The following is a 25,376-nucleotide window of genomic DNA, read 5'->3' as shown; positions in this document are numbered from 1 at the left end:
ATGCAGAGCTGGATCGAAAAATGGCAGATGGAGTTTAATCCTGATAAGTGCGAGGTGATTCATTTTGATGGAAAAAATTTGAATGCGGATTACAGGGTCAACGGCAGGGTTCTGAGCAATGTGGAGGAACAGAAAGATCTTGGGGTTAATGTCCACAGATCTCTGAAGGTTGCCACTCAAGTGATGGAGCCGTGAAGAAGGCTTATAGTGTGTTAGCGTTTATTAACAGGGGGCTTGAGTTTAAGAGCCGCGGGCTTATGCTGCAACTATACATGACCCTGGTGAGATCACATTTGGAATACTGTGTGCAGTTCCGGTCACCTCACTATAGGATGTGGAAGCATTGGAAAGGGTGCAAAGGAGATTTACCAAGGTGCTACCTGGTTTGCAGGATAGGTCTTATGAGGAAAGGTTGAGGGAGCTAGGGCTTTTCTCTTTGGAGCGGAGGAGGATGAGAGGCGACTTAATAGAGGTTTATAAGATGATGAGGGGGATAGATGGAGTGGATGTTCAGAGGCTATTTCCTCGGCTGGATGTAGCTGTTACAAGGGGGCATAACTATAAGGTTCAGGGTAGGAGATATAGGAGGGATGTCAGAGGTAGGTTCTTTACTCAGAGTGGTTAGGTGTGGAATGGACTGCCTGCTGTGATAGTGGAGTCGGACACTTTAGGAACTTTCAAGCGGTTATTGGATAGGCACATGGAGCACACCAGAATGACAGGGAATGGGAGAGCTTGATCTTGGTTTCGGACAATGCTCGGCACAACATCGAGGGCCGAAGGGCCTGTTCTGTGCGGTACTGTTCTATGTTAATATGTAAAGTGAAGCGAGGTTACAAGACCATATTAGCAAGCAATATTAAATTAAATCCAAAAGCATTTAATAAAGCGTCGCGAGACCCTGAGCGTGCACCCGGTCAATTCCAGCCCCCCTCGACCCGGGCTCGCAACGTAAGTGAATAAACAAAAAATTCTTATTAACCTATGGAGATTTTGGACCTAGACTGCTGCAATGAGATGCAGACATCAGATTTATAAATACAAACTATTTATTAATGACAAGAGGAAAAAGATGAATATATGAAGTAATGACAATATGAAGTAATGATTTAACAATCTACCGAATTCCAAAAACCCACCCTTCACCCAGACCCACACAAGGCAGACACACCCGATGGGTCTTGGGGGGGAGGGGAGGTTTAAACTGAAAAACAGGTTGATAATTATGAGATTGTTCTTTGCTGCCGACAAAGTTCTTTGTAGCCAGCGATCTCCTAATCATGTATCGAATCTGAAACTGCAGGTTGTAGAAAGCTCTCTAAATCAACAGGTGGAGAGAGAGATTCAAAGCTGCCTTGTGCCTGGAACTCGTCACAGCACACACCCAAAAATAAAATGGCACTCTTCACAAGAACCGCCTTCTGAAACCTTCTGCCCGGCCCCACCAATCACAGGCCCTAATAGGAAAGTGTACATTCCGATTGGCTGATTGCCAGTCTATCAAATCATCATCACCGGTTCTATCACGGAACCTAAAGGGGATGTCTCGGCTTAAACCATCACGATAGGGGTTCCAGCTCTGCCTAAGATCTGTAGTTTAAACAGACATCTCAGATGGTGTAGCAACGTTGTAGCAGCTTAACCAGAAGGCAGGGAGGGGATACAAAGAAGAACACAGGACAGACAAAAAGGGTTTTACAATAATTTTTAACAAAAGATAGAACGTGTAATTGGTTAGCTTGAGAAAGAGTTGGTGTATTAAAGACCCAAAGGGCAATGCTCATTCAGCAGCAGAGGATATGGCGAATGTATTGAATGGATACTTTGCACCTGTATTTACGCAGCAAGTGAATGATGTGGAGGTTACAATAAAACAGGAGAGAGAAGTTCGGATTGCGATAGAAAAAGAAGGCATAACAAAAAGATTAGCATGACTAAAAACTGGTAAGTGATCCAGATTGTGGCTGAAAGAAGCAACAGTTGAAATAGCAGAAGAATTGGTCACAATCTTTCAATATTCATTGTATACAAGAGCAGTGCTGTAGGACTGGGATGATTGTTAATGAAAGGGGAGAGTGATAAAGCAGGAAGCTGCAGGGCAGTCAGCCTGAGCTCAATGGTGGAGAAGTGTTTGGGAACCATACTGACCAACTCTGCATCACCTCTCCTTTGACTGCACCTTCCAAACTTGAGATCTCTACTATCTAGAAGGACAAGGGCAGCAGATGCACAGGAACCCCACCACCTGTAAGTTCCACTCCAAGCCAGCTTAGAAAAATATCGCCGTTCCTTCATTATCGCTGTCAAATTCCACGGACTCCACTCCTAACAGCACTGTGGGTGTACCGACACCATATTGACTGACTGATGTCCAATAACAATCCTGGAACTCTCTCCCTAACAGCATTGTGGGTGTTACTCCACCACCTTCCCAAGGATCTTAATTAGATGAGCGACAAATTATTTCCTGGCCAGTGGCAGACCCAGTGAAATATATTTTTTTAAAGCATACATGTATATGGATCTTCAGATGATGGGTAATTAGCTATAGTTCTCAAAGGAATGTAGGCATCTTTCTCAATTATACAGAGAGCGAGAGAGACTGCTTGAGAAGCAGCACTCGGCAAGCATGAGGCAAGACGGGCTTCCATGAACTTCCACAGCCTGAATGGGGATTGAACCCATGCCATTGGGGCCATTCAGCATCACACACTAGCCATCTAGCCAATTGAGCTAACCAAAGCCATTTGACAGTGGCACACCAGAGGCTTGTTAAGAAGATGGAAGCCCACAGAATTCAGGGGACGGAACGTGGAATCATGGATCCAAAATTGACTCAGTAACAGGAAGAAAAGGATGATGATGATCCTTAAGGGTCACTTTTCAAGTTTTGTGAATGACCTAGATTCAGTTGTAAGGGACAGCTTTGGTATGGTTGCAGATTACATGAAACTTGCCAAAATAGTAATGATCAGGAGTTATGGACTTCAGGGTGTCATTGGTCAGATGAGTAGAAGCATGGCAGATGAAGTTCAATGCAGATTGGAGAGATGTGACAATGTGGTGTCATGCCAAATACAACCATTTCATATTATGAACTTTTAGTCAGTAATTTTGAAAACAGGCCACAAACAGTTAAGATGGCTGCTGAAAATCTTACGACTTTTGGCGTTTGGACTACGGACAGTATCAAGACTCTGGCAAAAACCTAATTAAATATGGACAGAGGGTATTTCAAAGCCATTTCAGGAATTCATACATCTCATTATTTAAGGATGGATCAACAACTAAAAATGATGGAATTTCCAAACTGCCTGTCTCCATATTTCATACGGGACAAACGGGGAAGATCAAAACTCAAGGGACCTATCAACTGCCCCTTGTAACATGCCTCCCCCTTCCAAACTAGCTCAGAAGTGTTAACCCAGTGGTCATGTGATTGAAACTTCATGAGCTGCACCCTTATAATCCCAGAAATCAGCAGAGTCATCAGTTGTCAGACAGTCTGAGAATCAGACTCCGAAACTAGCTGCAGATTATCAAGCAACCAAACTACTTAACCTGTTCTAGTTTCAGAATTTACCCGAGAACCAACGTCCTGGAGATTTGAGGAACCATTTGTTTTACAATACCCTCACTTCAACTTTAAATAAGTGAATCCATTCACAAAACCACAGATCTGCATATGTGGGAGACCAAAATTATATATCAGTGACTGAATTAATTGTAATCTGACCCAGCAAGTTGACAAAGTGGCTGTAAAGAAAAAAATCGGGTTTATAATTGGAAAATGAATTATAAATGTAAAGAAATCATGCTTAGCTCTTTATAAGTCCTCATTGTATTGTGGACCATCTGGAAAGAGGTAAAAGTCTGAGAAGGGTGACGAGGCAATTCACCAGGATATTAACAGGAATGAGGGATTTCAGGTATAGTGAAAGATTTGAAAAGCTGGAGTGTTTCCTTTGGAAAATGGAGGTTAAGAGGTGACCTTATGGAGGTTTTCAAGATACAGAGAGGTATTTTAACAGAGTCGATAGCAAAAAATTATTCTCTAGTGAATTGGACATTCCGAATTCTCCCTCAGTGTACCTGATCCGAATTCTCCCTGTGTACCCGAATAGGCGCTGGAGTGTGGAGACTAGGGGCTTTTCACAGTAACTTCATTGCAGTGTTAATGTAAGCTACTTGTGACGATAAAGATTATTATTATTAGACTAGCACATTCTCTCCGTGTCTGCGTGGGTTTCACCCCCACAACCCAAAGATGTGCAGGTTAGGTGGATTGGCCATGCTAAATTGCCACTTAATTGGAAGAAAAATGGTTGGGTACTCTAAATTTATAAAAAAAACAAAAATTATTATTGGACTAGTTCAACAACACATATTTTTAAAAATTCATTTGAGGGATGTGTGCTTCGTTGGCTAGGCCAGAATTAATCGCCCATCTCTAAATCCGTGGGTAAAATATCAGATTGGAGATCTTTTCTTTACCATTTTGCTGAAGTTGAAGATCTGTTCTTACCCCATCTAGGAAGTTGATTCACCATCGAAAGGACACAGTTGCTCGAAAAAACCAGATTCTAAGCCAACAGAAAGAGATTCTCACACCTGAGAATCAACTGGAAACATCCGAGCAGCCAGACAGAATGAGCAAGATTGCACTTGAGCCACCATCACACCTGTCCGATGCAGCCTCTCCAGATGGCAATGTTTACCAGGTACCACAGATGTAGAAAAAAGAGGAATCAAACATTGATACTGATTTACTTTCTTCCGCTTCCTATTTGCTTTTGAGGTATTGTAGATTTTGTTTGTATTGAAGGTTCACTTGGTTATACACAGGGCTAAATTGCTGGCTTTGAAAGCAGGCCAGCAGCACGGTTCAATTCCCGTAACAGCCTCCCCGAACAGGCGTCGGAATGTGGCGACTAGGGGCTTTTCACAGTAACTTCATTTGAAGCCTACTTATAACAATAAGTGATTTTCATTTCATTTCATTATGTAAAGGTCCATGATAACAAAAAGGCAGTGGTTTCATTACAAATTAAATGGGTATGCAGCAAACATGAGCATATGTTCAAGATTTGCAAAGGATCAGAAAAACAAACATGAACTCTTTCCACCCAGATGAAGATAAGACAAATGCGTATGGGGAGGGTCACCCGTTTGTGCCGACTCCAGCTGAACCCTTGGAGAAAGTCCACGTGGTACACGGAAAGTCTTAACAGCATTCCAAAGGACCCCATCAAAGCTCAACATTTCAGATGAACCATTTTTTAACTTGGCACAATACTGAAATCTGCAAATCATAAGATCATGTAATAGGGCAGCACAGTCGCATTGTGGTTAGCACAATTGCTTCACAGCTCCAGGGTCCCAGGTTCGATTCCGGCTTGGGTCACTGTCTGTGCGGAGTCTGCACATCCTCCCTGTGTGTGCGTGGGTTTCCTCCGGGTGCTCCGGTTTCCTCCCACAGTCCAAAGATGTGCAGGTTAGGTGGATTGGCCATGATAAAATTGCCCTTCGTGTCCAAAATTGTCCTTAGTGTTGGGTGGGGTTACTGGGTCATGGGGATAGGGTGGAGGTGCTGACCTTGGGTAGGGTGCTCTTTCCAAGAGCCGGTGCAGACTCGATGGGCCAAATGGCCTCCTTCTGCACTGTAAATTCTATGAATTACAGCAGTGATGGCCATTCAGTTGTTAATTTTGTACAGCTCTCAGCTAGGGCGAATCACCTAGTCGCACCTTGCCCTTACAATTTTTTTTTGATAATTATACAATTCTCCTTTAAAAGAATTGTTTTAATCTACCTCCACCATATTCTCAGACAGCACATTCGAGATCCTAACCACTCGCTGTGTGAATGTCTCCACCACACTCTCAGGCAGCACACTGCAGATCCATCCCACTCGCTGCGTGAATCTGTCTCCACCACACTCACAGACAGTACATTCCAGATCCTAACCACTCGCTGTGTGAATCTGTCTCCACCACACTCACAGACAGTACATTCCAGATCCTAACCACTCGCTGCGTGAATCTGTCTCCATCACACTCACAGACAGTACATTCGACACCCTAACCACCCGCTGTGTGAATCTGTCTCCACCACACTAACAGACAGTACATTCCAGATCCTAACCACTCGCTGTGTGAATTTGTCTCCACCACACTCTCAGACAGTACATTCCAGATCCTAACCACACGCTGTGTGAATCTGTCTCCACCACACTCACAGACAGTACATTCCAGATCCTAACCACTCGCTGTGTGAATCTGTCTCCACCACACTCACAGACAGTACATTCCAGATCCTAACCACTCGCTGTGTGAATCTGTCGTCTCCACACTCACAGACAGTACATTCCAGATCCTAACCACTCGCTGTGTGAATTTGTCTCCACCACACTCACAGACAGTACATTCCAGATCATAACCACTTGCTGTGTGAATTTGTCTCCACCACACTCACAGACCGTACATTGCAAATCCTAACCACTCGCTGTGAGTCTGTCTCCACCACACTCTCAGACAGTACATTCCAGATCCTAACCACCCACTGTATGAAACTATATCCACTGTACTCAGACAGTACATTCCAGATCCTAACCACTCGCTGCGTGAAGCTGTCTCCACCGCACTCACAGACAGTACATCATAGAATTTACAGTGCAGAAGGAGGCCATTCGGCCCATCGAGTCTGCACCGGCTCTTGGAAAGAGCACCCTACCCAAGGTCAACACCCCCACCCTATCCCCATAACCCAATAACCTCACCCAACACTAAGGGCAATTTTGGACACTAAGGGAAATTTATCATGTCCAATCCACCTAACCTGCACATCTTTGGACTGTGGGAGGAAACCGGAGCACCCGGAGGAAACCCACGCACACACGGGGAGGATGTACAGTCTCCGCACAGACAGTGACCCAAGCCGGGAATCGAACCTGGTACCCTGGAGCTGTGAAGCAATTGTGCGATCCACAATCTACCTCCACCACACTCACAGACAGTACATTCCAGATCCTAACCACTCGCTGTGTGAATCTGTCTCCACCACACTCACACAGTACATTCCAGATCGTAACCATCCACTGTGTAAAATTCTTTCCTGCCTGTTCTTTGTGCTGTTTTTGACAATCGTTGTGTTCTCTGGTTCTCAATCCTTCCAGGGACAGTCTTCTACACTGTTTTGTCCACTCGTAATTTTGAATACTTTGGTCCAATCTCCTCCCAACCTTCTCTTCTCCAAGGACAGAAGTCCTCTTTTTTAAAATAAATTTAGAGTACCCAATTCATTTTTTTTCAATTTAGGGGCAATTTAGTGTGGCCAATACACCTACCCTGCACATCTTTGGGTTGTGAGGGCGAAACCCACGCAAACATGGGGAGAATGTGCAAACTCCACACGGACAGTGACCCAGAGCCGGGATCGAACCTGGGACCTCGGCGCCGTGAGGCCGCAGGGCTAACCCACTGCGCCACCGTGCTGCCCCTAAGGACAGAAGCCCTACCGCCTTCAATCTATCCACATAACTGAAGTTCCTCATCCCTGGAATCATTCTCATAATCGTTTTCTGCACTCTCTCTAATACTTCACTTCCATCCTGAAGTGTAATGCTCAGAAATGGACACTAACTTTGTTCTTCCAGGTCTGACCTTATTTCCCAAAGGGACATTATTTTTGAATTCTGACACTTGATCTACGTGACCCACCTTATTCCCAGAACCAGATTCATCAGTGCCTCCTTCATCATTAAGCAGAAGCATATTAATGTAGGAGCTTCTACTGAACACACTCGTGACCCTCTCTGCCCTTTTGCGCTCTACTATCCCAGTTTATTTTATCTACATGAGAAAATGCTCCTTCAGCCTGGTGAACCGTGGGAGATGTTAGCTCTAGGCCACAGTGGTACAGGGAGGGGTTGGAAGGAGAACCTCTCCTAAATTTGCCAGTGTGATTTTTAACTCATGGCCTCATCTCTATATCCTCAAATAGCCTCTTGCTCAAAACCGAAGGAAAATGTCAGCTGGGAAGCAGGCAGGAATGGAATATTGGGCAGCAGAAGGTCACAACCGGGGATAATGGAACAGCCCCAAAAGTCACATAAGTTGCTTGGAGGGAATTTCAAAGGCTTCCAGGATGTGGAGGCCTAATCTTCCTGTTCTTCTGGCCCTGCTTCCTTGTACCGTAAGATGTTGACATGGTGAGAAAGTTACAACATTGTCCCCATGTAGGTCCCCAGTTAAAATAGCCTGTATTCATCTGTATTTATAGAATGGACAGAATACAGTGCGCTTCCTGACTGCCCAGAGGAGCAGGTTGAAATCATAACCTGCAGAGGAGGGGAGGGATAGGTCCTGTGGCTGGTTTTAACTTATCACCAATTTTTGGAGGTGAGCATTCGCCCCAATAGTTAATATAACCAAGAAACATTCTCCCGGTGTCTACGTGGGTCTCACCCCCACAACCCCAAAAGATGTGCAGGGTAGGTGAATTGCCCATGCTAAATTGACCCTTAATTGAAAAAAAAATAATTGGGTACTCTAAATTTATAAAAATAAAGAAATAATACAACCAAGAATCTACATATTTAAGACCAAATATGCCCATGGGTGTGTAGATGGGGATTGATCTTCAAGCGGTTATTTCTATTATAACAAAAAGGTTTTAACTCCGTGCTTCTGGTTATGGATCTGAAAGGACTAACTTCTAAAATCTGGTGGGTTTGACACCTGTCTGCTGAGTTAACTAAAGTAAGTCAAATGACTATAACTAGTCTCCGTGCCCTTGGCTGGCACGATTAGGGAGAGAATATTAAATTATGACTGTGTAGCCAGCTCTAGAGAATGCTGTGTGGGTGGTTGGGTGGGTGAGAACAAAAGTTGGGTTAGTGATGATGTTTGAGTTCATGAGCAGCAAAGATACTGTCTGTGCTCATGACTGGATAATAATCAGCTCGGCAGAACATTAAGACATACATCAGCAGTCAGAGCATTCAGAAGGGGAGAGCCCATTATCAACAGATCTGATTAATAAGAGTCTTCGTGATTTATTTTGCTTATGTCAGCTTCAGTCAGTTCATCAAAGAATCAGAGGAAGCCATCTACACATTCGCCAAGTGAATTATGGTGCCCACTTTATGTTGCAGGTTTCCACTCCGCCTCGACGGTCTGCCCCCGTGCCACCTCCACCACCTGAGAAGCTTCGGGACTTTTACTCCGGCTCCTCAAACATGCAAGGTAAAGCTTAAGCAGTCATTGACTACAAAAAACACATCACTGTGGATGCTGAAGTCAAGACAGAAAATGCAGGACATACAAGGAGGTCAGGTGGCAATTATGGCGAGTAGAACAAAGTTAATATTCCAGGTTGATGAGTTATTGTCAGAACTGAAAAAGTTAGAGATGCAAGCTTTTTAAAACAAGAGTAGTTAAAGGGAGAGAGGGAGGAATGCACTGCCTGGGAGGCTGGTAGAGACAGGTTGCCCCATATCCTTTAAAACAAAATACTGGATGAGCACTTGGCACACCCTAACACCCTTGGCTATGGGCCAAGTGCTGGTAAATGGGATTAGGTAGGTAGGTCAGGTGTTTTTCATGTGTTGGTGCAGACTTGATGGGCCGAAGGACCTCTTCTGCACTGCACTGTGTGATTCTGAGGAGGAAGGAATGAAAGGGAAGGATTAGGTCATAGAACAGGGCATCACAAAATGCTTTACAGTCAACTGTTTTCTTTTGAAGAGCAGATACTATCATAATGTAGCAAAGGCAAGAGATTAACAGAAGGGATGGTGGTGTAAAGCAGAAGGAAGTAATAATGGGACAAGTAAAGAAGCAGAAAATGCATGGTGTAATCATCACCAACAGTTGTGTAAAAATAAAAACACCGACAAGCCCGCCTGCATACTCCCAATCACCTTCCTAACTTCCTCCACCCCCAAAGGTTCCTCAAACCCTTCCCGATCCTCCTCCTCCAACCTGGGATCCTCCGAACCCTGCAAAAACTCCTCCATGTCCGACTCATCCCCTGGCTTAGACAGGTCGGTATGACCCACAATCCACCAGGTCCTTGTCCTTTCTCAATCGGAGTGAGATGGATGCCTGACTCGTCACTGAGAATGACCCCCCCCCCCGGCCCATCGAATCCTCAAATGCCTTACCAACAACGGCACCACCCAATCTGAAAACCTTTTGTAAATCACCAACGGGAACTCATCTGGCCCCCGTCTGCATTCTCCAAATCTTCCAAACTTCCTCCAACCCCAAAGGCTCCTTCCCAATCTTCCTCCTCCAACCTGGGACTCTCTAATTCCTGCAAAAACTCCTCCATGTCGGATTTATCCCCGGCGGCTCCAAGCTGTGCAACCTCTTATAGAAGGCCTCAAACACTCTATTCTCCTCCAGTCCCAACACCAGCTTCCCCCCTCGCTCGAATCTGAATAACTTTCCGGGATGCCGCCTCAACTGGCATGCCAACAGGCAGCTTGCCTTTTCCCCGTATTCATAAACTACCCCCTTTGCCGTCTCAACTGCCGCACCGCTTTATCCGTGGACACCAGATCAAACTGTCCCTGCAGCTGTCTGCAGAGCCAGATCAAACTGTCCCTGCAGCTGTCTGCAGAGCCAAAAGCTCTGGAGTCGGGTCCTCTGAATATTTCCCATCCACCTCCAATATCTCATTCGCCAGCTGCTTCCCTATCCACCTGCACCTTGTAACAATCGCTTCCCCCCCTCATCACTGACTTCAGAGCCTCCCATAGCACTGGGAGGGAGACCTTCCCATTCTTATTAAATTCTACGTACTCATCCAACACCTTGGCCACCTTCACAGAAAAATCCAGATCCGCGAACAGCCCAACATCCAAACTCCACACTGGCTGCTGGGCCGGCCTCCTTTCCAAGACCACCTCAACCAACTGCAGAGCATGGTGGAAGTCACAATCTCTGAATGCTCTGCATTCCTTACCCCAGCAATAACTGTCTCCCCATTATGAAAAAAATTGAACCTATTAGACCTTGTGCATGGGCGAAAAGAAGGAAAACTCCCTGCCCCTCGGGGGCAAAAAAAAACACCATGGATCCATTCTCCCATCCCCTCCATAAAAGCTGCCAGTACTCTTTTTCTCTCTCTCTTCCCCCGCCCCCACAATCCACTTTTGGATTCAAAACTGTGTTCACGTTACCCCCTACCCAAGGATCAACTGATGCGTGTCCATGCCCGGAATAGCTGCAACCATCCTCTTTTTAAAATCCACATCATCCCAATTTGGGGCATAAATGCTCGCTGGAACAACAGATTTACCCTCCAACACCCTCTTCACTATAACTTACCACTCCCTTAGTCCGCTACCACCTTCTCCATCTGGAACAAATTCTCTTATTTATCAAGACTGCCCTAGGCCCTGCTATCAAAGCTTGAGTGGAACACCTGACTTACCCAACCTTTATGGAGTCTTACCTGGTCCTTCAGTCACAAATGAGTTTCCTGCAACAGCACCACATCGGCCCTCAAACCCTTTTAAGTGCGCAAGAGCTCTTGCCCGTTTCACTGGGCCTCCCAACCCTCGAACATTCCATGTCACCAGCCGAATTGCGCCCACCCTCTCCGGCTCTCAGCCATTACCCCTCTGGGGGATTCCCACCAAGTTCCATGTCCTAAAGCCCTGCCGAAATGGTGCCTGGCCCCACCCATGGGATGGTCCAATTCCTCCCCTCCAGTCACCAGCAGCCAACCTTCCCCTCCCCCCCCCCCCCCCCCACCCCCCGCCTTCCCAGAACCCCTCCAACCACTTCCTCTCAAAACTTTCTCATACCCCACTATCTCTCTTCCCCGCCCCCTCCACAATTCACACCTCTGAGGCACACCAAAACTTGCCAAAACTGGTTCAGCGTGCCGCAGCTTCTCTGTTCACCTCTCTCCTGTTCACTAGTGAACTGCAGCTTGCGAGCAAGGCACTCCTCTACCATAGTCCCCTTCCCCCCACTTCCAACAAACAAACAAGATCGAAACCTCTCTTTTTCCCCCCACCACCATCCAAACACCCTTGTTGCATCGAGATTGCCCACCAAAAGCCAAACCCCCACCCTCTTTCACCCCCAGCTACTACATATTGCGTACAGTTCTGGTCACCTCATGAAAGGAAGGACGTGGAAGCTTTGGAGCGGGTGCAGAGGAGATTTACCAGGATGTTGCCTGGTATGGAGGGAAAATCTTATGAGGAAAGGCTGATGGACTTGAGGTTGTTTTCGTTAGAGAGAAGAAGGTTAAGAGGAGACTTAATAGAGGCATACAAAATGATCAGGGGGTTAGATAGGGTGGACAGTGAGAGCCTTCTCCCGCGGATGGAAATGGCTGGCACGAGGGGACATAGCTTTAAACTGAGGGGTAATAAATATAGGACAGAGGTCAGAGGTAGGTTCTTTACTCAAAGAGTGGTGAGGCCGTGGAATGCCCTGCCTGCAACAGTAGTGAACTCGCCAACATTGAGGGCATTTAAAAGTTTATTGGATAAGCATATGGATGATAATGGCATAGTGTAGGTTAGATGGCTTTTGTTTCGGTGCAACATCGTGGGCCGAAGGGCCTGTACTGCGCTGTATCGTTCTATGTTCTATATCTTGAAAGACCTGTAAGGGCACCAAAACCAAAATACCCGCTGAACAGAAACATAACATTTTATCATAAAATTTGTCCCAAAATCACCAACATAAACAAAGTATTTCCTACCATGCTCAATCCGTCCCCAGTCCTTCTGCCTTCATAAACACCTCTGCCTCCTCCGTCGTCTCGAAGAAATGATCCCTCGCATTGTGCGTAACTCTTAGCTTCGCCGGGTAGACCACTCCGAAGCACACTTCACTCTTGTACGGTCCTGCCTTTATGTTGTTAAAGGCCGCCCACCCCCCACCAAGTCAACCGTGAGATCCTGATATATCCAATATATCTGAATCCCAGCTCCTTCCCACTTCACCTCACGTGTGTGCTTTGTCCACCTCAGCACCTTCCCATTTGACTGAAACATACAATCACTGCCCTCGGTGGTTCATTCACTTGTAGTTTTGGCCAGAGCGACCGGTGGACCCTATCCAACGCCACGTGGGGAGGGAACACACACTGTTCTCCTCCCCATCAACTCCTTCAGTACGCCGACACAAACGCTGTTGGCCTAGGGTCCTCCAAGCCCTTGGGCAGCCTCGCAATCTTCACGTTTTGCCGCCACGATCTGTTCTCCAGGTCCTCCACCTTGTCACTCAGGCCCCAATTTCTGTCCTCCACCATGGCCAGTTCAGCTTCTAGTAAGGTGAGCTAGCCACTGTGCCTCGACAGTGCCCCCTTCACCCCTTTCTGCGCCTCACCCTGCTCCCGCGCCACCTCCGCTGTTCTTCCAAGCATTTCCCTTATCAGGGCCAGCAGATCCTCCAGTGAATATTTGAGCGATTCCAACATCTCCCTCCCTTGCCGCTCAAAGTGCTTATTAAACTGACGTTCAAATTCCACCTTTGTCAGTGTATCGACTGTTATAAAGGTGGCCCCACCCAGCGAGTTTAACTCCATCTTCCCTGCCAACGCGCCTGATGTGTGAGGCAGGTCGGTTCGGTGTGGACTGCACTTGATGCAGCGATGCGAGAAACAGACCTCTAACACTGTAGAAGATCCAACACGGTTTTATTGAACGATAGAACTAACATACATATTTAACTGTGGGTCGACATTATACTGAACTGACTGGAGACCTTATACTAGCCTGACCAGACTTACTAGCTACCACATGGTGTTTGCACTGTGCTAGCATGTGGACTCTGACTGTCTCAGTGGCTGGGTCCAGAGAGAGCGGGAAACCTAGTGCCCTCTGGCTTTATAGTGGTAGTGTCCTGTCTGGTAATTGGCTGCACTGTTCTGTGTGCTTACTGGTCATCCTATGTGTCAATCACTGCCTGTCTGCACTTCATTATATACATGAGTGGATATTATGACATCTCCCCCCTATTTTTTTATTTTTAATAAATACTAAGGTGTGGATGCTTATAATATATATGTGCCTGACTGTTTACAGAAAGATGTCTAAAGGAACATATATACATAGGAAGGTTGTGATAGTGCAGATACATGGCAAACAAAACGATATTTACAGAGGTCCAATTGGTGAAGTCCCAAAAATGTACAAAAGCTCAGTCTATAGATTTAGTCTTTGTGGTGGGCGACAAATTCTTGTTGATCGCCACAGAAGCGGATTAGGAGCCGCCTGCGCTTGGAGAGGCGGAATCGCTGGCATCGCAGTGGGCGCGTGGACCGGCAAGATTGCTGGTAGATCAGTGGCCTCGTGGTCGGGTACGTCCGGAGGAGGCATCGTAGGCGGCGGGGCACACCGGTCAGGTAGCGGGCATGGAACTCTTTGCAGTGCCCGTCTGTTGCGCTGTAGCAGGGAGCCATCAGCCATGCGGACAAGGAATGATCTTGGGGCCACTTGTTTGAGCACAACAGCTGTGGCTGACCAGCAGCCCTCCGGCAACTGTACGCGAACATGATCAGTTGGGGCCAGCTCAGGGAGATCCATGGCATGGGCATCGTACGTGGCTTTCTGTTGGGCCCGTGACTGCTGCATTTTCTGTAGGACCGTGAGGTGGTCAAGGTCGGGAACATGGATGGCTGGAACTGTGGGCCTCAGAGTGCGTTTCATGAGCATCTGCGCTGGAAACAATCCAGTGGACAGTGGGGCCGCCCTGTATGCCAGCATTGTCAGGTTAAAATCGGAGCCTGAATCTGCAGCTTTGCACAGCAGCCGCTTTACAATGTGGACCCCTTTTTCGGCCTTCCCGTTTGACTGCGGGTAATGGGGACTGGAGGTAACATGACGGAAGTTGTAGGACTGTGCGAAGTCAGACCATTCCTGGCTGTAAAAGCAAGGACCGTTGTCGCTCATTACCCTGAGCGGTATCCCATGCCTGGCGAACGTTTCTTTGCATACTTTGATTACCGCCTTTGACGTGAGGTTGGACAGTTTCACTACTTCTGGGTAACTGGAGACGTAGTCGACCAGGAGTACGTAGTCATACCCCTTGGCGTGGAAAAGGTCTACACCTACTTTGGACCACGGAGAAGTCACAATCTCGTGCTGCTGCAATATTTCTTTGGGTTGAGCTGGCTGAAACTTCTGACAGGTAGGGCAATTGAGGACTGTGTCAGCAATGTCCTGGCTGATGCCCAGCCAATAGACCGCCTCCCGAGCTCTGCGTCGGCATTTCTCGACGCCAAGGTGACCCTCATGGAGTTGGCCCAGCACCATAGCACGTATACTCTGAGGAATTACGATCCTGTCGAGTTTCAGAAGGATTCCCTCCACCACCGTCAGGTCGTCTTTTACATTATAGAACTGGGGACATTGTCCCTTCTGTCAGCCATTGCTGGGGTGCTGCATCACGTGCTGCAGCTTGGCTGTCTCCTCACGAATTTGGACCACCTGTTCGTCGTAGGCCGGGATGTTACGAGGCACACAACTGCACTTGGGCTTCTATGTGGCAGATTAAGTCACTTTGTTCATGCAGTGTGGTAATGGACCTGGACAGGGCATCTGCAACGATCAGCTCTTTACCTGGCGTGTAGACCAGTTCGAAGTCGTGGCGGCGTAGCTTTAGAAGAATACGCTGTAACCGAGGTGTCATGTCGCTTAAATCCTTCTGGATTATGTGGACTAGAGGCCTGTGGTCTGTCTCTACTGTGAATTTCAGCAGGCCATAAACATCGTCGTGGAACTTGACTATCCCTGTTAGGAGACCCAGACACTCCTCCTCAATCTGAGCGTACCGTTGCTCGGTGGGCATCATGGCCCTGGAGGCATACGTCACTGGAGCCCAGGACGCGGAGTCATCCCGCTGAAGGAGCACCGCCCCAATGCCGTCCTGGCTTGCATCAGTTGATATCTTGGTTTCCTTGGTTGGGTCGAAGAACGCTAGAACCGGGGCTGTCGTGAGTTTTGATTTCAACTCGCGCCATTCCTCTTCATGCGTGGGAAGCCATTGGAATTTCGTCGACTTTTTGACGAGATGGCGGAGGGTCGTGGTGTGGGATGCCATATTGGGAATGAATTTCCCGAGGAAGTTGACCATTCCGAGAAAGCGGAGGACCGCCTTTTTGTCCTCCGGGATCTTCGTGGCGTTGATCGCCGAAACCTTGTCGGCGCCTTGTCGTACGCCCTGCTGCGAGATGTGTCTCCTAGGAATTTGATCTCCAATTGACCAAATGAGCACTTGGCCCTGTTGAGCTGAAGACCATGTTCATGGATTCTTTGGAATACCTTCTTGAGGAGAGCGATGTGTTCCTGGGGCGTTGTGGACCAGATAATGACATCGTCAACGTACACTTAGAACATAGAACATTACTGCGCAGTACAGGCCCTTCAGCCCTTGATGTTGCGCCGACCTGTGAAACCACTCTAAAGCCCATTTACACTATTCCCTTATCGTCCATATGTCTATCCAATGACCATTTGAATGCCCTTAGTGTTGGCGAGTCCACTACTGTTGCAGGCAGGGCATTCCACACCCTTACTACTCTCGGAGTAAAGAACTGACCTCTGACACCTGTCCTATATTTATCTCCCCTCAATTTAAAGCTATGTCCCCTCGTGCTAGACATCACCATCCGAGGAAAAAGGCTCTCACTGCCCACCCTATCCAATCCTCTGATCATTTTGTATGCCTCAATTAAGTCACCTCTTAACCTTCTTCTCTCTAACGAAAACAGCCTCAAGTCCCTCAGCCTTTCCTCATAAGATCTTCCCTCCATACCAGGCAACATTCTAGTGAATCTCCTCTGCACCCTTTCCACTGCTTCCACATCCTTCCTATAATGCGGCGACCAGAATTGCACGCAATACTCTAAATGTGGCCGCACCAGAGTTTTGTACAGCTGCAACATGACCTCATGGCTCCCTCTACCAATAAAATACTCAATCCCTCTACCAATAAAAGCTAACACACCGTACGCCTTCTTAACAACCCTCTCAACCTGAGTGGCAACTTTCAGGGATCTATGTACATGGACACCGAGATCGCTCTGCTCATCCACACTACCAAGAATCTTACCATTAGCCCAGTACTCACTCTTCCTGTTATTCCTTCCAAAATGAATCACCTCACACTTTTCTGCATTAAACTCCATTTGCCACCTCTCAGCCCAGCGCTGCAGCTTATCTATGTCCCTCTGTAACTTGTAACATCCTTCCGCACTGTCCACAACTCCACCGACTTTAGTATCATCTGCAAATTTACTCGCCCATCTTCTACGCCCTCCTCCAGGTCATTTATAAAAATGACAAACAGCTGTGGCCCCAAAACAGATCCTTGTGGTACACCACTAGTAACTGGACTCCAGTCTGAATATTTCCTATCAACCACCAGCCTTTGTCTTCTTCCAGCTAGCCAATTTCTGATCTAAACTGCTAAATCACGCTGAATCCCATGCCTCTGTATTTTCTGCAGTAGCCTACCGTGGGGAACCTTATCAAACGCTTTACTGAAATCCATATACACCACATCAACTGCTTTACCCTCATCCACCTGCTTGGTCACCTTCTCAAAGAACTCAATAAGGTTTGTGAGGCACGACCTACCCTTCACGAAACAGTGTTGGCTATGTCTAATCAAATTATTCCTTTCCAGATGATTATACACCCTATCCCTTATAAACCTTTCCACGATTTTGCCCACAACAGAAGTAAGGCTCACTGGTCTATAATTACCGGGGTTATCTCTACTCCCCTTCTTGATCAAGGGGACAACATTTGCTATCCTCCAGTCTTCTGGCACTATTCCCGTTGACAAAGGTGACTTAAAGGTCAAAGCCAAAGGCTCAGCAATCCCTAGCTTCCCAAAGAACCCTAGGATAAATCCCATCCGGCCCAGGGGACTTATCTATTTTCACCCTTTCCAGAATTGTTAACACCTCCTCCTTATGAACCTCAAGCCCTTCTAGTCTAGTGGCCTGAATCTCAGTATTCTCCTTGTCAACATTGTCTTTTTCCTTGATGCCCTCCATCATCTGTTCCATGATGCGATGAAATACTTCGGAGGAGGTATGATGCTAAAAGGCATCCGGTTGTAGCAGTAACGACCAAACGGGGTGTTGAGCGTGCACAACTTGCGACTGGACGTGTCCAGTTGTATTTGCCAAAAACCCTTGGAGGCGTCGAGCTTAGTAAAGAATTTGGCATGAGCCATCTCACTGGTCAACTCTTCTTGTTTTGGTACCGGTAATGCTCCCTCATGATGTTTCGGTTTAGATCCTTAGGGTCAATGCAAATGTGAAGCTCCCCTGACGGCTTCTTTACGCAGACCATGGAGCTGACCCAGTCTGTGGGCTCTGTAACCTTTGATATGATGCCCTGGTCTTGGAGGTCCTGTAATTGCTTCTTCAGACGGTCCTTGAGGGGTGCCGGCACCCGGCGAGGTGCATGAATTACAGGGGTGGCGTTTGGCTTGAGCAGGATTTTGTATCGGTATGAGAGCGTGCCTATTCCGTCGAACACGCTGTAGTACTGCGTGACGATGTCATCTATGTCGGCTTGCAAGTTTCCACCGGGCGAGGCCATCGCCGGTGATGATGACATGGTGTGGACGCGTTGAACAAGGTTCAGGAGCTTGCAGGCACGAGCACCGAGCAGGGACGCCCTGTCAGGCCCGACGATTTCAAACCGCAGCATCGCCTTGATCTCCTTATTGGATACCCCCAGTTGGCATGAGCCACTGGCAGCTATGGCGTTGCCATTGTAGTCAAGGAGCTGGCAGGCCGGTGGAAGAATGCTTGGTCTGACGCGGATGGTGTCGAGGTCGGATTTCGAGATGAGGTTCGCCGATGCGCCGGTGTCCAGTCTGAACCAGATGCGGGTCTTGTTCACTGTGAGGACAGCAGACCACTCGTCGTTGGGATCCACACTGAGGATCGAGAGGCATTGCGTAGGTGTGGCACAAGGCAGAGCATGTGTGGTTATGATGCCCACCCGGTATGGGGACTTGAGGCACTCGGCATCAGTGTCCGTTGGGCTGTCAGGATCGTAATCTGGCATGCCTTGTTGTATTGAGTGGACATTTCTGCGCTGCAGCTGGGATCGCTGGCTGCTGAGTGGTGGAGCAGATCTGCAAAGGGCTGCGTAGTGGCCAAGCTTGCCACACTTGGCGTCCTCTTGCCGGACATTGCCGCTTTAAGTGAACGGAGCCACAATTTGGACACGTCATGACGCCGACGTCAGCGTGTTCTGTGAGCCATCGCGCATGCGCAGTGCAGTCAGTTGACGTACGCACCTGCGCAGTTGGGTTGTCGGGCTCGTCGTCCACTCGGTCGTGGCGCGCATGCGCAGGGACCCGGGAAAAGCGCGCAAAATGGCCACTTTCCTCGCTGCTCAGGCCCTGCATTTGTGCAACGGCCTGCATCCATTCCGCCTCGTGGGAGGCCAGCTTCGCAGTTTCTGCCGCCCTGATGTGGGAGTAAAGATTCTTAGCATGCTCATGGACAACGCACGTCTCGATAGCGACAGAGAGGGTCAACTGTTTGACTTTCAGGAGCTGCTGCCGAATGGAGTCGGAGTGGACCCCAAAAACAATCTGATCTCGGATCATGGAATCAGCCGTAGAGTCATAGCTACATGACTGCGCTAGGATGCGGAGATGGGTGACGAAGGACTAAAAAGGTTCATCCTTACCCTGAAGCCTCTGCTGGAAAACGTACCGTTCAAAGCTCTCATTCACCTCAATGTCGCAGTGGCTGTCAAACTTCACCAGGACTGTTTTGAATTTTGTTTTGTCTTCGCCGTCAGCAAACATGAGGGAGTTGTAGATGTGGATGGCGTGGTCCCCCGCGGTGAAGAGAAATAGCGCGATCTTCCTGTCATCCGATGCTGCTTCGAGGTCGGAGGCCTCGATGTACCAGAGGAACTTTTGCTTGAAGAGCTTCCAATTTGCGCCGAGGTTGCCGGAGCTGCGGAGGAGGCTGGATGTTTTCCATGTCACCGGATGGCTGCTTGCTGGTCGATGCTGATTCACTCAAGTTGGTCCGTCAATTTTCAGTATCACTCCGTGGTACCATGATGTGTTAGGCAGGTCGGTTCGGTGTGGACTGCACTTGATGCAGCGATTCGAGAAACAGACCTCTAATACTGTAGAAGATCCAACATGGTTTTATTGAACATAGAACTAACATACATATTTAACTGTGGGTCTACACTATACTGAACTGACTGGAGACCTTGCACTAGCCTGACCAGACTTACTAGCTACCGCATGGTGTTTGCACTTGCTAGCTCGTGGACTCTGACTGTCTCTCTGGCTGGGTCCCGAGAGAGGGGGAAACCTAGTGCCTTCCGGCTTTATAGTGGTGGTGTCCTGACTGGTGATTGGCTGCTCTGTTCTGTGTGCTTACTGGTCATCCTGTGTGTCAATCACTGCCTGTCTGCACTTTTTGTTGGCCCTGGACATACTTTACCAACTAAGTCTCACTGGGGACTCATTTTCTTTTTCCCCCTCAAAAAACGAGTGGAAATTACCAAACACCCGGGACTCTACTGGGAGCTAGCCAACGTGCGACTTCCTCCCACCTGCCGCCACCAGAAGCCTCCAATTGTAAACAAAGTTGATGGCATTTTCCAGCTTTGGGTGAGAGCAGGAAATGGCACTGATCCAGTCACTAATGTATCGGGAATGTATGGAGGAGATTCAAGTAGGACTAGAGAAGGAGTGTTTCAGGTATCCCACAAAAATGCAGGCATGGCTGGGATCTATGTGGGTTCCCAAAGCAACATTCTATATTCAAAGTTGAAGGAATAGTTATTCAAAGTGAGACCTGGTCCAGCCAGGCAGAGGAGCATAGTGGTGGATGGGGAGTGGTTTGGCCTCCGTTCAGAGAGCTCCCAGACCAACCTAATGGGGACTGGAGGTGTAGACCGTCCATGGTGATGCATAAGGCCAGGAAACTGTTAGTGTGGAGGGCATTGGAGGTTCCGGATGTAGGCAGGAAAAGGCTGGACAAGTGGGAAAAAAATGAGAGTTGAGAGGGGAAGAAATCAGTTTAGTGTGGCAAGAACCGGATGATATGATGGGTCTACCAGGGCAATCCTGTTTGCGGAGAGAGTGTCAAGAGTTGATGCAGTCTCCACTTAGTTGGGTTAGTTCACCAAGCCAGCCCTGTCAGCAGTCATTGAGTATTATGTTTATCATGTGACTTGGGCACAGCTAGTTAGAGCTGAAACCTCTCCACTTGGAATATAGTGTTCAATTTTGGAGAATTTGCAGAAGAGGTTTACCAGGATGTTGCCTGGTATGGAGGACATTAGCTGTGAGGAGAGATTGGATAACCTCAGTTTGTTCTCACCGGAACGACAGAGGGTGAGGGGCGACCTGATAGAAGTCTACATAATTATGAGAGATATAGACAGAGTGGATAGTCAGAAGCTTTTTCCCAGGGTGGAAGAGTAAATTACTAGGGAACATAGATTTAAGGTGTGTGGAGTAAAGTTTAGAGGAGATGTGCGAGGGAAGTTTTGTACACCAAGGGTAGTAGGTTCCTGGAATCGCTGCCGGAGGAGGTGGTGGAAGCAGGTGTCACAGTGATGTTTAAGGGGTGTCTTGACAAATACATTAATAGGATGGGAATGGAGGGATACATATCCAGCCTTGGGTGACTGTGTGCGTGGGTTTCCTCCGGGTGCTCCTGTTTCCTCCCACAGTCCAAAGATGTGCAGGTTAGGTGGATTGGTCATGATAAATTGCTCCTTTGTGTGCAAATGTTAGGTGGCGTTACAGGGATGGAGTGGGGAGTGGACATAGGTAGAGTGCTCTTTCAGAGGGTTGGGGCAGACTCGACGGGCCAAATGGCAGCCTCCTGCACTAGGGTTTCTATGGTACCAGTCTACCTGAGCCAGAAAAGGATTCAAACCCTTGTTGGTCTTATTCTGAAACAAATGCTAGCCATCAAGCCAACTGGCTCATTCCCGTTACACTTGGGGCTAATAACTCGAGCGAAACCGATTCTATTTGGACTGTTGTTTATCGGGTAAAACCTGCCCTGATTCCAACCACTTTGCTTTCTGATTATCCCCTCTATCCCAGTGATTATTTTGTACCATTTCAAACTCTGATCCTGTCTCAATGGCTTCTCCACCTCAATATTTAGATGGTAAATGGAGTCACAGAAATATATGAAAAGAGATTGACCTCGCTGTAAAACTGGGCAGGACAGAGTCAAAATTCACGTTACTTGAAAAATGTCTGACCCTATTTTGAATCAGAATATCTTTCATCACTGTGGGCAGCCACACAACGCAGGTGTGTGAATACCTTGGAGATGTAACCTCCAGGTAACCATGTAGGTGGGAGAGGTTCACTCAGATTTTCCTGCAATTGGTTCAGTCCAGCAAGCAACTGCCACCAAAAAAGTTGGATGATTTTGTGAGGCTAAAATGGGAGATGAGAGTTCCCGATCCAAATCCTCAGAGTGACAGAGGTTTACCCACAATTGGGCGAGCTTACTCTGATGTGAAACTCAGTAAGTAGCAACTGTATGGAAGTAAAAATTTGATAAAACTGAATTGATTTAAAACTAAAACTTTTCCCTCCAGTCTCTGTGGACCTCACCCCTTCTGCTCTCTACATCAGCTCTCTGGGTCAGACTCTAATTTCTCACCCCACCCGGCTCTCCATTATTTCTCTGCAAACCACACTCGCCCCTCCTCTCCCCTCATCCCTTGCCATTCTCCCTCAATGCAGGCCCATTCTTGCTCAGGCAAAAGAACAACATATGTTTTGAGGAGCATCTAAAAAGTGGAAAGAGGGGTGAATAGCTTTTAAGCCTTGGCAGCTGAAGGCACAGCCACTAATAGAGACTAGAATTGGTAAAGCACTGAGGCCTCCAGAAGGGATGGGGTTGATTATTAGGATAAGAGGTGAGTTTGAAGGAGGTGGAGAGGCCTTTCCTGAAAGGCCTCTCAATGGTGCAGGTACCAATGGTGGAGTGAAGGGGAGGGGGCCATTGCACAAAAAGCAGGATCAAGAGAAACGCAATGTTCTTGAAGTGTTGTCGCGCTGTAGGGAGCTACAACACTCGGGATGATCAAGTGTCATGTGAGAGTACCCTTTAAGAAATGGGTGTTTAAGAAATGTACATTTAAGAAATGGAGCTGCTCATGTTACTGGAGTGATGTCAGAGTATGGGTGGAGCTGAGCTCCACTCCTGCTTTTTGTTTCAGTTTGAGAAAGAGCTTGCATGTATGTTTTTCAGTGAGCTGAATCTGAAGTTAAAAGTGAACTGCACTGCTGTGATCTCTGCCATCCAAAGACTATCTATGGATCATTTGGTGAATTCAGAAGAATTATAAATAATTTCAGTCTTGAATGTAAACCCTAATGTACTCCTGTTTGAAGGTTTGGATGTTAACATCCTTTTGGATGTTAAAAGGACAGCATACAGATTACTTAGTGTTGTATTCTTTGGGGGGTGTATTTGATTTACTGGTTGCTAAGATGTTCACTATGTTGTAAAAAGGTTAACTTGAGTTCATAGAATAACATTGTTTTGCTTTAAAAAATACTTTTCCATTTCTGCTGTACCACACCTATAGAGTGAGCCGTGTGCTCCCCATACCACAATCTAGTAAATGTTGTGGGTCAGGTGAACTCCATGATACACTTTGGGGTTCCCTGGCCCATAACAAATTGGGGGCTCGAGGGGGATAAAAGACTACCCATTGGATTGGCTTAGTGAACTTTAGGACAGTGAGGCGTGAGCATATTGTGGGTGCTTTTCAGGTGCGATATTTTAGTTTAAGTAGGGAGTGTGTTGTTGACAATGGGTCTCTCAGCGGCTCTGAAGTTTTTGAGGGTGGAGGTGGTCACACACACTACCTTACGGACAGAGACTAAAAGCAGACTGTTAGATTTGGCAAAAGTATTGCAGTTAACATTACCTGACAAAATGCGAAAAGGTGAGGTAATTATGGCGGTGGTTAAGCATTTAAAGTTGCCTGAGATACAGTTTGATTCATTGGAAATGGCAAAAATTCAGTTGCAAATTAAACAAATGGAACATGAGAAAGAATTAAAGCAGCTTGAATACGAAAGAAAGAGAGTGGAAAGAGAGAGAACGGAAAGAGAGAGAGAGGAAAAAGAAAAGGAGAGAGAAGAAAGGAGAAAAGAAAAAGAAACCAAAAGAATGAGAAAGGGTGATACAGATCAGGGAAAAAGATAAAGAGAGAAGTTTGAACTTCAGAAAATGGCCATGAAACATGACAGTCAGTTAAAATTGGCAGACGTAAAGGGAAACGTACAGTTGGATGATAGTGATGAGGATAGTGAGAAAGAGCGTCATAGTCAAAGGCGTGATGGGGATCTGTTTAAATATGTCCAAGCATTGCCAAGGTTTGACGAGAAGGAAGTTCATTTGAGAAGGGAGCTAAACAAATGAAATGGCCACAGGACATGTGGGTGTTACTGATTCAAACAAAGCTGGTAGGTAGGGCTAGTGAAGTGTTTGCGTCACTACTGGAGGAGGTATCTGGGACGTATGAGGAGGTGAAAAACTCAATCTTAGGTGCACATGAACCAGTGCCTGAAGCCTACAGACAAAGGTTTAGAAATTTAAGGAAAGAATTTGGTCAAACATACATGGAGTTTGAAAGGATCAAACAGAGTAATTTTGATAGGTAGATAAGGGCTTTGAAAATAGACCAAACATATGAAGCTCTCAGAGAAATTATAATTTTGGAGGAGTTTAAAAATTCAATTCCTGATATAGTGAGAACTCGTGGAAGAGCAGAGGGTTAAAACTGTGAGGTTAGCAGCAGAAATGGCAGATGGTTATGAATTAGTTTCCGACATCAGTTTCAGCCTGTGAGGGATAGAAACTGGGGACATGAGACATACTCAAGTGGTAAAGGTAAAGATGATCTGATGGGAGATGATAAGGAGAGTGTACCTCAGATTAAAAAAGAAATCCAGGGGGGTGGAAGAGACATGAAAAGTTTCAAATGTTTTCACTGTAATAAACTGGGCCATGTAAAGTCAGTGTTGGTGGTTGAAGAAAAGCATTGGGAAGGATGATGTGGTAAAACAGGATAAGACAATGAGGTTTGTTAAAGTGGTCAAGGAAAGCCCAAGTGAAGCGAAGGAGGTGCGAAAGATTGTACAGCCTGATCAAGAGGTGATTGATACAAAGGTGCCAGATCTCTTTAAATAATTTACTTGTGTGGGTAAAGTTTACTCATGTGTATCAGGAGGAGCAGGTAAACATACATAGAACATACAGTAGTCACAATTTTAAGAGATATGGGAGCTAGTCAATCTTTAAATGTAAGAGATGAGGAGTTATGTAGTTTGGAAGAATGTTGCCAG

General features: G+C 46.9%; 1 protein-coding gene across 2 annotated transcripts in view; it reads left to right on the top strand.

The window, feature by feature from the left end:
• Positions 1-25,376, top strand: part of nckipsd (NCK interacting protein with SH3 domain) — a 429,686-nt gene that overhangs the window by 248,989 nt on the left and 155,321 nt on the right. The window contains exons 1-3 of one of the 2 annotated variants that reach the window (XM_072471988.1): positions 1,553-1,944; positions 4,535-4,721; positions 9,155-9,245. In XM_072471988.1, the coding sequence (XP_072328089.1) occupies positions 1,931-1,944; positions 4,535-4,721; positions 9,155-9,245 (292 nt within the window). In that variant the 5' untranslated portion in view covers positions 1,553-1,930. Of the gene's footprint in view, positions 1-1,552; positions 1,945-4,534; positions 4,722-9,154; positions 9,246-25,376 lie in introns of those variants that run through there. The other variant, XM_072471987.1, reaches the window with a different exon arrangement.

Source organism: Scyliorhinus torazame, chromosome 13 (assembly GCF_047496885.1).
Source record: "Scyliorhinus torazame isolate Kashiwa2021f chromosome 13, sScyTor2.1, whole genome shotgun sequence".
Classification (NCBI taxonomy): domain Eukaryota; kingdom Metazoa; phylum Chordata; class Chondrichthyes; order Carcharhiniformes; family Scyliorhinidae; genus Scyliorhinus; species Scyliorhinus torazame.
The sequence above is the reverse complement of the archived record's forward strand: the minus strand, read 5'-3'. Positions and strand labels throughout refer to the sequence as shown.